The 12,689-nt window shown below is 38.5% G+C and overlaps 1 protein-coding gene across 4 annotated transcripts in view; it reads left to right on the plus strand.

The window, feature by feature from the left end:
* The window catches only part of SLC24A2 (solute carrier family 24 member 2), a 108,087-nt gene that overhangs the window by 42,726 nt on the left and 52,672 nt on the right, over positions 1-12,689 (plus strand). For 3 of the 4 annotated variants that reach the window (XM_060762437.2, XM_060762442.2, XM_060762438.2), the window contains exons 3-4: positions 10,595-10,642; positions 11,658-11,687. In XM_060762437.2, the coding sequence (XP_060618420.2) occupies positions 10,595-10,642; positions 11,658-11,687 (78 nt within the window). The remainder of the gene's footprint in view (positions 1-10,594; positions 10,643-11,657; positions 11,688-12,689) is intronic. The other variant, XM_060762441.2, reaches the window with a different exon arrangement.

The following is a 12,689-nucleotide window of genomic DNA, read 5'->3' on the forward strand; positions in this document are numbered from 1 at the left end:
GGTTGTCTGCACACAAAAAAATCAAGGGGCGGTTTTTATTATGATGGATATATGGAGATTTCGTTGGAAGTGCATCTGTGCATAGACTGGTATATGAAAAACATGAGTGTGAGCTGGTTGATGCCCTTAGCTCAACTCCTACTATAACCAGAGATTTACTGGGCATCTCTGCCTGAATTTTCTGCCTACAAGTAGCATTCCTTGTACGACTATTGACTGTAGTCATTGGGGAATGGATTCAGGTCTGTCCCTGTTCAAAAGGGATACCATTGGGTTTGGTATATTTCTAGAGAAGTTACATGTTTTGTCATATTTATAGATATGTCTTATATGCTATATTTTATGTGCAGAAGGTCCTTGGGTCTATCCACTAGGTTTTGGTTTCAGGACTCCCCTTCCCTCCGTATATACCAAAATCCGTGGATGCGTACTTTCTATTATATATCATGGCACAGTAAAATGGTATTCCTATTATAAAATAGAAAAGTTATGATCATTACTTTGTCTGTCCCACCCCTCCATTAAAGGCAGTGATCAGCCAAAGGCCAGTTCCAGATGCCGAGGCTGATGGATCTCTAAAACTATATATAGGAAGTGTTCCTAATGATCACTTATTTCAGAACTCTTCTTTTTTCAGAGCTTCATAAATGTTTGTATATATTTCCAAAGTGATACAAGATGCAGAAACCGCTTTCTTAATGATCCATGAATGTTCGCTTTTTCAAACTCACCCACAAGAGAAAACATTTCAGTACTTTGATTTTTGCTGGGGGCTTTTTAAAAATATAAAGGGTTCTTTGAGAAAGATCTATATATTAATGTGCTTAACCAAGCAGGGAAGTGAAGAAAATAGCAGTTAGATTGAATACATGTCTGCAATTGTTTACCAAAAAGTACCAGGTTGTGTAAAATCAAGCATCATTATAGACATTGAACCATTCATGTTATGCTTTGCCATGGAAACAGACCTCCCCTGTTTGTTTCTAGCACAATAATGCTAAACTATTATTTTTCCTTGCAGTAATGATGAAATAAGAGAAGGTTTTCTGTAATTGATGGACAATTGATGTTCTTGTATGGGATAAATAATTTGGTGCAATGTGCAAATTATTTTATAAATGGAGTTTTCAATTCAAATGTTTACACCACTATATAAGGAATGTTATTTAAAGTTATATGATAGGGATGTAGTTTGGCAATTTTCTTCTTGGAGGAAGGGGTGAACAATTTAAGCAGTTTTATTTTCACCACAAGAAGGTCTTCAAAAACTAAAGTATTTAAATTATATTTGCGAATGAGGACTTACTCTCCACAAAACTTGCATTTGACTTTAATAACTTCAATAACTTTATTCTTATACCCCACCACCATCTCCTCAAAAGGATTCAGGATGGCTTACATATGGGAAAAAGGCCCACAAGACACAAAAGCAAAACAATCCATTAAAGCAAAAACATAATTAAAATAAGGACATAGTAAAATATAACAATCCAGATAAAACACAATTAAATAAAACATAAGATATAAAATAGTAGTGTTGAAACTAAAAAAAATGCTCTGCACAAAGCACACTGCTTACAGTGGAGAAAACAACATTTTCTGCACAGAAAATGCTGTGGGTTTTTTGCACAGAAAGAGCTGTTTTCTGTGCAGAAATTAATTTTCCCTAGAAAAAAAAATGAATAAATTTTGCATAAAATAAGTGTTGAGTGAAACAGATTCTCATCAGTGCAGAATTCTTCTTGTCAATAGTACTATGACCCAATGCTCCAAAGAAATGCCTTTCACAAAAAGATTACTATAGGTTCTCACACATTATTAACCAAGTATTCACTTTCCCACACTAACTGTTAAAATACTAATTATTGCAATGATATGTTGATTTAAATTAATACCTAACTTTAAACATAATGTTCTTACATTGTGTTGAAGATAATATCTTATTTCAAAGCAAATTTTTCTAAAGTTCCATGGTGAATCAGAATAAGATAAGCAAAACACCTTCCCCCTGTTCCTCTATAAAGGCCAAGGGAGAAGCAAAATTCCTACCTGGACCCTAAAAGTGATCCTCAAAAGACTGTATTAAATGCCAAGAATCATGGATGATTCAAGAAACTTTGAAAGAAAGTAGAACAGGGCAATGACTTCCTTTTCTTGCTCTGGCCCTTCCTCCACCTCTTACATCAGCACAAAATAGCCTTATTTATTCCCCCCCCCCCCCAATTTAGGAAAAATAAATAAATAAACTTTATTTAATACCCCGCCACCATCTCCCCAATGGGGACTCGGGACAGCTTACATGAAGCCAAGCCCAACAGCATACTACAATAAAGTAAAACCAAAACACAATAACAACACAGTAAAATACATACAACATATCAGTACAAAAACGATAAAGCAAAGTCATACAAAATAACATAACATAACATAACAATGAGTGGGCCGCATGTGCAAGATAAAAACTAAGATACTAAAAGTACTAAAATCAGGATGAGATAGGGATGGAGCAGATTGTTTGTGGAAGAGAAACTCTTAAAGGAATGGGGTCATAAATATATACCTTCATACAGATGGGGAAATATACTCTGGGGACAAAAACCGTTGAGGGGGAACAACTATGTATGATAATATGGCTACTCTCCAAAAGCTCATCGGAAAAAACAGATTTTGAGATCCCTTTTGAAAATTTCTAAGGTGGGGGCCTTCCTAATTTCACCGGGCAATGAGTTCCAGAGTCAGGGGGCCACAGAGGAGAAGGCTCTCTCTCTTGTGCTTACAAGATGAGCCTGTGATAATGGCAAGGGCGAAAGGAGAGCATCCCCTGAGAATCTAAGAGCTCGGGCTGGTTCATGGAGAGAGATCCGGTCACGAAGGTAGGCGGGTCCCAAACAATTTAGGGCTTTGTAGATGATAACCTGCACCTTGAATTGGGACTGGAAGACAAATGGCAGCCAGTGACGTTCCTTAAACAGGGCAGTTGACCTTTCCCTGTAATTCGCCCCAGTTATTAATCTGGCTGCTGCATGTTGAACAAGTTGTAATTTCTGGTCCATCTTCAAGGGTAGCCCCACGTAGAGTGCATTGCAGTAATCCAGTCTAGAGATAACTAAGGCATGGACCACCATGGTCAAGCCAGACTTCACAAGGTATGGTCATAGTTGGCACATGAGTTTTAATTGTACAAAGGCTCTCCCAGCCACCACCAACACCTGCGCATCTAGCTTCAGTGTTGAGTCCAGGAGGACCCCCAAACTATGGACCTGTGACTTCAAGGGGAGTGCGACCCCATCCAGTACAGGTTGCCACCCAATACCCCAGTCAGACAAGCGACTGACCTGGAGGACCTCTGTCTTGTCAGGATTGATCCACAGTTGTTTGTCCTCATCCAGATCGTCACAGTGGCCAGGCACTGGTCCAGTATCTGGGGGGGGGGGCTTCCTTGGAATCTGGTGGAAATGAGTAGTGGAGTTGGGTGTCATCTGCGTAGAGATGGCACTGTACTCCAAAACCCCGGATGATCTCTCCTTAGTGTTTGCCATTTAGACTATCAGCTCCTTAGTGCTTGCCATTTAGATGATACCAAGTTTGGAGTTGGATTCTTTACATTTGAGAAACAGATTATTTTACTATTTGCCAGGTATCTTCAAATATTGCTCCCATCCCTCCTGTGTGGAATGCACTTCCAATGAGGTAGAATAATATGCAAAGTTACACTTCAACAAGACCCCCATATCCATGACAATTATGTATTTGGACATAGCATGGAAATGTGAAATGTTGGATAATAGTGAAGTGTATTGAAATGAACAGCTTCTAGTGGACGCATACCATAGAACTGTGATAGGTCGAACAAATACCTTGGACACGGGTAAGTGCAATCATGGCTTGTGGTTCCATGGATATGGAAGTATCCTTTGTGCAGAGGTGTTTCTCTATGTTGAGGTGTAATCACATATTACAAATAACTTTTCTTGAATGTGACTTTTAGGTGCATACTGAATCCAAAATATTTGTGAAATTCCATTGATTTCAATCCAGAATAAATTGGCGTACAGTATTTATTTTGTATGAGTGAAATAATGTTGGCAGCAATAGTTCTTAGGAAGTGACATCTGTATTCCTGTTTGAGAACAGAAGGCACAGCAAGAACATACAACTGGCAGGCATATAAATTCACTGGATCAAGAACTGGGAGCAAACCATTCCAATGGATTGCAGACAGCAGAAAGGTGGTCAATATGGACTATTCACTATGGACTGTACATGCAGTCCTCCCAGCTCTATATATAGAGAGGGGAGGGAGGGAGGGAGGGAGAGAGAGCACTTTGGACAGCATAGGGAAGGGTTAAGACCCCTGTGGTGTTTATTTTGCTGCCTGTGCCCCTGTTCAAAAGATTTCACCTCATTTTCTGTCCAGGTAATCACTGGATTTTGAAAAAAAATGGCTTGTTGTGGAAACAATAAAGTTTCAATGGAGGTACCTTTTCCCCATGATAACTCTTTCAGGAGTGAATTTCCCTTCTGAGGGGTCGATTTCTCTCACCCCCATTCTTAACTATGAGTCCTTTGTATGTCAGGTGTTTGTAACTTGGGGATTGCCTCTATATAGGAAACTATTTTGCTCGGAGTGCAAATCGGCAAAGATCATAGGAGCCACGACATTAGTTGCATTCTTTATTTATAAAGATGGAATGTATAAGTTATGTCATTTATTTTTAAAGCGTTTTTTTAAAAGAAAAAGAAAATGACAAGCTATTAAAATAAAATTTGGAAAAATGTGGGTGCATCTACACTGTATTAATGCAGCTTGACATCACATTATCTGCCATGGTGCAATGCTATGAAATCATGGGAGTTGTATTTTGATGAGGCACCAGCACTGTCTGGAGTGACAAGAGAAATGCCATCCCTGCTGGTATGAAGAGACAAGTATTCAAAGCTAAATAGCTCCTTTGGACCCATACCAAAATTCAAGGTGCTTTATTTGGTTCCCTTAATAGGTTATAATAGGGTTTAAGGATTGCTACTCTCACAAGCCCTTTTGAGCTTATAATGTATTTGCTTTTAGAAACTTTTAACCCAAGTTACCAAACCTTTTCTCATGCAAATAATCTTCGTGTATGTAGTTTGCTGATTTTTAGGCAAGAGTTCTGCATAATTCCATCAGATCACATTTAGCAATAATCATTGAGGGATTAAGCAAATTACACAGTTATAGCAAAATATTTAACTTGATTTACTTATGAGCATTTTTATTAAAAAAAACTACTAAGTACCCAACTTCCTACATGATAGAGAAAATAGCACTATCAGCAAACTTTGCTGAAGAAAGAGGGACTTGGGTGCCTACATAAAAACCTAACAAGTGACAGGGCTTAGTGCAGCAATGGAAACCATGAGTTCGTATTAATGCAGTGATCCATTAGTACTGGATGTTTGGAGCCTGATTAATCAGTTGAATCAATCAAATCACCTACGTGTGTTTTTAATTCAAGATTGATTCCAAAAATTCCAATTGACACTTGAAAAAGTTTTAAAATCCCACCCCCATATTGAGTAGAAATTAGTACTTTAAAAATAACTAAAGCAGAAATGACATAGGATTACATTAGATAAATTGAAATGACCCACCGTATTCGTGGATTCTACATTGGTGGATTCAACCATCTGATCTGGAATTCAGATCTGGTCTTCTGCCCTACAACCTCATCACATTAGGAAATAAACTGTATCTATCAGTATGCACCCAGTAATTTTTTCTGGTAAAATGCATACTGAATGCAGACAAGATGCATACTGACTCCATCACACCCAAATACTACTATTCTTACCTTCAGAAAATGCTGAAGACTGGCTCCTCTCAATCCATTTGAAATACCCCCTATGTTTTTGAGGTTTTTTTCCCTATTTTTTTTTCTAAATCGGTGTGGTGATGTAGCCTCTAAGCCTCAAAATACGACTCACACAGGATTTGAAAACATACTTGCAGTAAATGCATTCGCCTGATTGCTACCTTTTGGCATGAAATATGGAGTTCTGAGGAACCTAATAAGGACTTTTGAGGAATCTAATAAGGACTTCTCAGGAGTCTATTGTTATGGAAAAAGAAATTGGGCAGATTCCAGTTATTTAAAAAATATGATGGCGATGATGATGATGATGAGGTAAAGGGGTAATTTCTGATTTCCTTAATACAGGAGATCTTTTTCCTTTGACATCCCAAACAGAAATGGTGGCAACTTCCATCATGAAATTCCAGGGCCATGAGACTCCATCCATCAGACACACCCCCTGATGACAAGTCATATCGTTGCATACTGATTTTCTGATCACACACAAAAACTGTAGCAACAAAAAACTGTGTGGTTTTTCAAACACTAAGATTACAATATTGTCTAGAAATACTCTGTTTCTGTGATGTTTTGCAGACGGATTTCAACGGGTTGTTGACTGGTTGGGGTAAACGTCATGTGATTGGAACCATTGGAAATTGTTCTCAATCAGTTTCAGAAATGGAGTATTTCCTAATGTGATGAGGTCTCTAGCCCAATGCATAAAACACTACGCTGGCTCTCTCTCTTTTATGAAAGTTCAAAATTGATCATCACCAATGGGTTTCATGGCTGGATAGGGATTTGAACTCTGTTCTCCAGAGTCATAACCCAGCACTCCAACCACTATACCATACCCATCACTGCCACTGAATTTTGCACTTCCCTTAGCTCTATCTAGGAATTTTGCACAAACTCAGAGCCCTCTGAATGGAGCACTTTTAGTACTCTCCTTGGTACTGTTTTTATTATGTTATGTTTTATTGTGAAATGTTTCTATTTGTTTTTGTTTTTATTTTATTGTGTTATATTTTTAACTCTGTGCTCTCTGGGCTTGTCCCTTTGCAATCTGCCCCGAGTTCCTTCAGGGAGATGGAGGCGGGGTATAAAAATTGTTGTTGTTGTTGTTGTTGTTGTTGTTGGCTTAATGATCTTAATGAGTTAATATTCTGCTTTCATAATAAAATACCTCATACTTCCACCTAAAAACTCCACCCACATGCGACTGGAACCTTCTTCAACAGGATTAATAAAAACCTCAGTATCTTTGTACTGTATCGTGTGACTTGGTTTGTCATATGACAGAGCAAAAGCCACTGTTGAGTCAGGCTTCATCATGCCAGTTTTGAGAGCCTGAATACATATTCTGTTTTCAAGCTTTTCTTGGAAAATGTATATCATATTTGAATCATGTTTTATAAGAGAATGGATGATTAATGAGAAACCATTATTTCCTTCATTAGTGAAATAAGTCATTCCATGAATATGCTATGAGCTTTATACCATGCTTTTGCATTATTTTCATTCTGTTAGGGTGGGGGGCAAGCAAGCAAACAGAGCTTGAAAAAGTTACTTTTTCACCATAGAGTTTCTAACCTCTAGAAGGAAGCAAATATTGTCTTCCCTTCAGATCGCTGACTTGCCGAGCACAGTTATTAGTGTTTCAGAACTAACTCATCCCATCCCCTTGTGACATTTATGCAGGAAGATAACTTTCCCTCACATTGGCATTGCCATGGGAATGTATTATAATGATAACTTGCTTGGCAGTTAATCAGAATGAAGCTGCACAAAGCCTGAGCAGCAAGTTCCTCATTATAGATAAAGTGTTTCACTCCTACTGGGTACTGAAGCTTTGTCTCACATAATTACTGCTAGCTTTTTTATCTCTCAAATAGAATTTTTTTGTGGGGAGGGGGGGTCTCTTTACTTGCTCCTCAGGCATCAAGCAATTCTGCTTTAATCGGGACATAACACAGTTTTCTCCTGGTTTTCTATTTTGATGTTTGTGAATGGTTAATAGGAGATTCTGGAGGTAGCAGCTATTGATCTTGCCAGTTATAAGGAAGCACTGCTTGTTAGGTCATGATCGGTTATGATAGAATCCCATTTTCCTTGTCCAAGCTTTAACACTTTGTTTATTACAGATACATCACTGCACCTTACCAATCTGTGTTTCTCTCCTGTTGCACCAATGCTGCTTTGTCTTCCACTTAGACCAGTGGTTCCCAGCCTGTGGGCCACGGTCCACTGGTGGACTGCGAGACCTAAAATAAGGTCCTTGGCTCTAGATGATTAAATATGGTTTTCTGTGGGAGAGCAGATGGAGACTACTGGATGGCATGTGTTCTGTATCAAAAACTAGAGCTGATGTGGTCTGAATCAATACTCCAAATAACTAAACTGAGCAAAAACTAATTCATAACCCTTTTGGTACTAATGTTGGAGAGTGGTCCCTGGTCAAAGTGGTCCCTGGTCAAAAAAAAGGTTGAGAACCACTGAGTTAGACAAAGTTAGACAAGAAGGAAAAAAGCAAGATAGACTTAACAGGCGTAAATACATTTTGTAAAAGATCAGGGAATTTTTTTAACTTTTTTGTGTCAAAAGCATAATATTAAAAAATTAGTATAAAACCGATAAAATAGAGGGAACACAAGCAGCTAAATAATTTTTGATCAAAAATGGGCAACAGTGGTTGCATTGTCTGTAGCTTTAAAGAGTTCTTCCTCTGTGCATGAGGCAGAGCATTGTGGGCAAGCATAGAGATGCTGAGTTTTTGTTCTGCTCCACAGTCACACAAGGTGGAGGATTCTTCTAGGTAGTGCCATTTTGCCTTTTGAACTGCCCACTCCATTTCTGAGTCTGTTCAGGGACTTCCAAGTTGCCCATTCTTGGTTTGCTCCTGGAGGAAGACCCTCATGGGGGGCCATCCAGTTGGGATTTCCTGGTTTAACTGCCCAGAGGTATAATCTTGCTGTTGCTGGAGGAACATTAAGAGGAGTGGTGGTTTTCATGAATCAGCCTTGATTGACTTATCCAATGTGATTTCTTTACTTCTCGCATCCCCTTCTCTGAGTGGCAAAAAGCAAGAAAGAGAACCTAAAAATCCCCTCTGAATTCTATGATGCCGATTCTGGCTTTTTAAAATGTCTGAGCAGGGAAATGACATCAACATTGGTACTTTTCTCCCTTCAAGAAAAGACCTTGAACTTATCCGTGAGTCATATAAAAGTCTGCAATTTGGGATGCAAAACCTGCCCTCAACTATTTATTTATTTATTTATTTGTCATTTCAGAAGCGAATTGAGGGTACATTTATAATATATTTAAAAACATAAACAAAGTTAAAAACTTGGCGTTATACTAAATGTCCTTTGACCAGAAGCTGGCCACTTGGAGTGTCTCTGGTGGTGTTATAAGAAGGTCCTCCATTGTGCATGTGGCAGGGCTCAGACTGCATTGTAGTACGTGGTCTGTGGTTTACTCTTCTCGACACTCGCATGTCGAGGACTCCACTTTGCAGTCCCATTACTGAAGATTGGCTCTGCACCTTGTGGTGCCAGAGCACAGTATGTTCAGAGCCTTCCAAGTCGCCTAGTATTCTGTGTGCCCGGGGGGGGGGGGGGGGGGGGGGTGGGTGGGTTCTCATCCAGTATCAGCCACTGATTGAGGTTCCAGGTTTTAACCTGACACTTTTGGACTCTCACTTTCTGAGGTGTTCCTGCGAGTATCTCTGTAGATCTTAGGGAGCTATTTTTTGATTTAATGGGTGCTGGCTGATATCTGAACAGAACTTATTCTTGAGGTTAACATATTTATTAGTATATGCCAGTATTTTACATGCAAGAGACCTGAACAGGCATGTATGTGTATGAGATTTTACTTCTGCATGTATTCTTCAGATTGTGATTACGATTTTGATTTATATAGCATTGGAAACCTTGTAAAACACTGAATAGGCAGTTTGTATTTTATCCTGGAAGCTTCAGAAGTCAGATGTTGTATTCTTCCTAGTATACTTATCTGGAGGACATGAATTATAAAAACTGCTAAGTAACCATTAGCAATCAGCTTTTCTTGCCTAAGAAAGGAAATGCACCTCTCTCTTGTACATAAAAATGAAAGCACCCTTTTCTAACATAAGTTTTCTGTATTGAAGTTAGAAACAAAATAGAATTAAGCAGATATAGGAACACGCTTGCATTTGTTCTTTATTTTCTGTGCAAAAGAAATAGTTTCACAGTCTTGTTTATGCTCATATGCCTCTTTTAGCTCCTTAACCCTAAGGATTAAAGTTACTTACTGGAAGAACATTTTTGGATATTTAATCTTCATCTGTAATAAAATGTTGAGTCATTTAATTATGTTATTAAGTATAATGCTATTTGATGATCCAGAGTAGAAAACATTTTAAGTAGGCAGCCATTTTTGTAGACATTATATTTCTTGCTATGTTGGTCAGAATTAAATGTCAGGATCAGAATTAAATGATTAGTATATGATGTACAATGAGGCTCACAGCTATTTGTCAGTGACATGGTATGATGTACGCAATCTATTTTCTTTCTAGTTTGGCAGGGAAAAGTCATGTACATTGTATCTGCATCTAGAGAACAGTTATCCACTCTTAAATACCAGCTGTTGATATTTTACCTTGTTTAATTTGGAACAAACTCAGACCTTGCAATGCACTACATCAACAGTTAGACCACATCAGATAAAATGGTCAAATAAAGTAACTCGAGATATTAATTTGATTTCAGGTTGACTTGGCTGGGACCACAGTAGAAAGAAGAGTCAAGATTGAACAAGTACAGTACAACTCCCGTTACCATGCGGGACCAGTACCCCTACCCACATTTGACAAAATATATCATCTCCCAAGAATTTTCTTAGCCCTTCAGGCAATTCTGTGGTTTACTTCTGCCAGAAGTTACCATAAAGTTTCTAGATCTTCCAGGTTGATGCTATGGTAACATTTGACAGAAGTAATTCATATCCATAGTGTTCACTAGTATCCATAGTTTTCTGTTTCCACTGTAAGTTCAGGAACCTATCCCGTGCTGCTATGGGATTGTAATGTAATGTCTTTTACTGGATTACTATGAGTAGGAAGGTGAGATACACATCTGTTTCCAAGCTAGGAAGCTCTTCATAAGGCATGGAGGTGTAGTTTCCTGTAACAATTTAACCTCTAAAGCCCAAACTAATTGATGAGGAAAGCATGGAGGTGGAGCGTGAAGAAGGGAGATTTCAACCCAACCCCAGTCCATTGTATTGACACATTGTGCCAATACAAATTCCCAAACTCTGGTTCTCTGGGTGTTTTGAACTTCAGATCCCAGAATCTCTGACCATTGACCAAAGTAGCTAAGGGTCCTGGGAGCTGAAATCCAGAGCACCTAGAGGACCAGAGTTTGGGAATCAGTGCTCTGACACTATCTCCATTTCAAGAGAGTTTCCTGAGGCCCTAAATCTGAATGATACTTTAACTTTGCTTTTCAGAATTTCAGGATAATCATAATTCTTTCAAACCATCCCACTTATTTCAGCTTACTTGGAGATCTTTAATTTTACGTAGACCTTCTTTAACATAAATATAGAGTTAGAAGCTTCAAGATATTCAGGTAGAGCTTCTTTCTTGAAGATTTCCATTGACTTATTTCTGTAGATCTGCAATAGCACCTTAGAGAAAGCATGCAAACATGTCTGTTGTGCTGTCTTGACCCTTTGTTCTTAATTCTTGTTTATTAAAATCTTTCTGTGCTTCCGTACCCAATTTATTGTTTTGTTTTCTCTCTCCTTTCTCTCTGTCTCTTTATGCAGACAAACGTTGGAGAAGAGCAGACATTGACGGTAGGCGACAATAAATGTTTTTTTTTTAAAAAAAAAACATCTAGAGGCACCTTGTTTCTAAAATGTATTTGTATGTGACAATATAAGTGCAAATCTGTGTTGTACACTGCCAGATGTGATTCTTTTAAGTGGATGTTTCATAACTGAGGACAGGAGGGTAAGAGAAGGCCACCCATTTGTTATTTAGTAAAATTCATCCAAGGCAGTGGTCCTCAGCCTGTGGGTCCTTAGAGGTTTGGGCCTTCAACTCCCAGAAATCCTAACTGGCTGGTATTTCTGGCAGTTGTAGGCCAAAACTGCTGGGGACCCACAGGTTGAGAACTACTCCAAGGTAAACATAGTCTACGGTAGTTTATGGTACCAACTTGGTTCTCTTAGTTACTCTCTAAGGTGCTCCAAGATCCCTGTGCATACTGATATCCAGACTAACATGTACATTACATAAATTTAACCATAAAGTTAACCATGCCCAGGTTATCTCTCACCAGTTAGAAAATTAACTAAAGTTTAACTGCATGAATCTCTAATGCCCAGATGGGTCCAAGAGTATGCCAAATGGAACCTGTTGTTTTGGAAGGAGTGCAAACAGGTTGGACACAAATTCGTTATATCCAAGAACTATCTGTTTTGTAGTTCCACACTCTTTGATCATTAGGTTTCAGTTTATTGATCTTCTACTAGACAATTTCCACATCTATCAAATATAGAAATTTTTGTAGCATGTGAACATTACTTTTTAAACTAGAGCTCCCAGAATCCCCTAGTGAACCAAAAAGTAACTTTTCCAGGCTCTGGCTTAGTACCTTGACAGTTTTATCTTTCTGGGAGCAATACCATTAGGTTGTCAGCTTACAGATTGCATATTGTTTCAATAGCACAAATGAATTCAATATAGCAGCTTGATATGGGTATTAAAAAAGCAGAGGGATAGAATAGAACCAAGTTCACCAATGCCATCCTCTTCTAAATGAAATTCTTTGACCTGAAATGTGAAAGTCCTGT

The sequence above is a fragment of the Anolis sagrei genome, chromosome 2 (assembly GCF_037176765.1).
Source record: "Anolis sagrei isolate rAnoSag1 chromosome 2, rAnoSag1.mat, whole genome shotgun sequence".
NCBI classification, from domain to species: Eukaryota; Metazoa; Chordata; class Lepidosauria; order Squamata; family Dactyloidae; genus Anolis; species Anolis sagrei.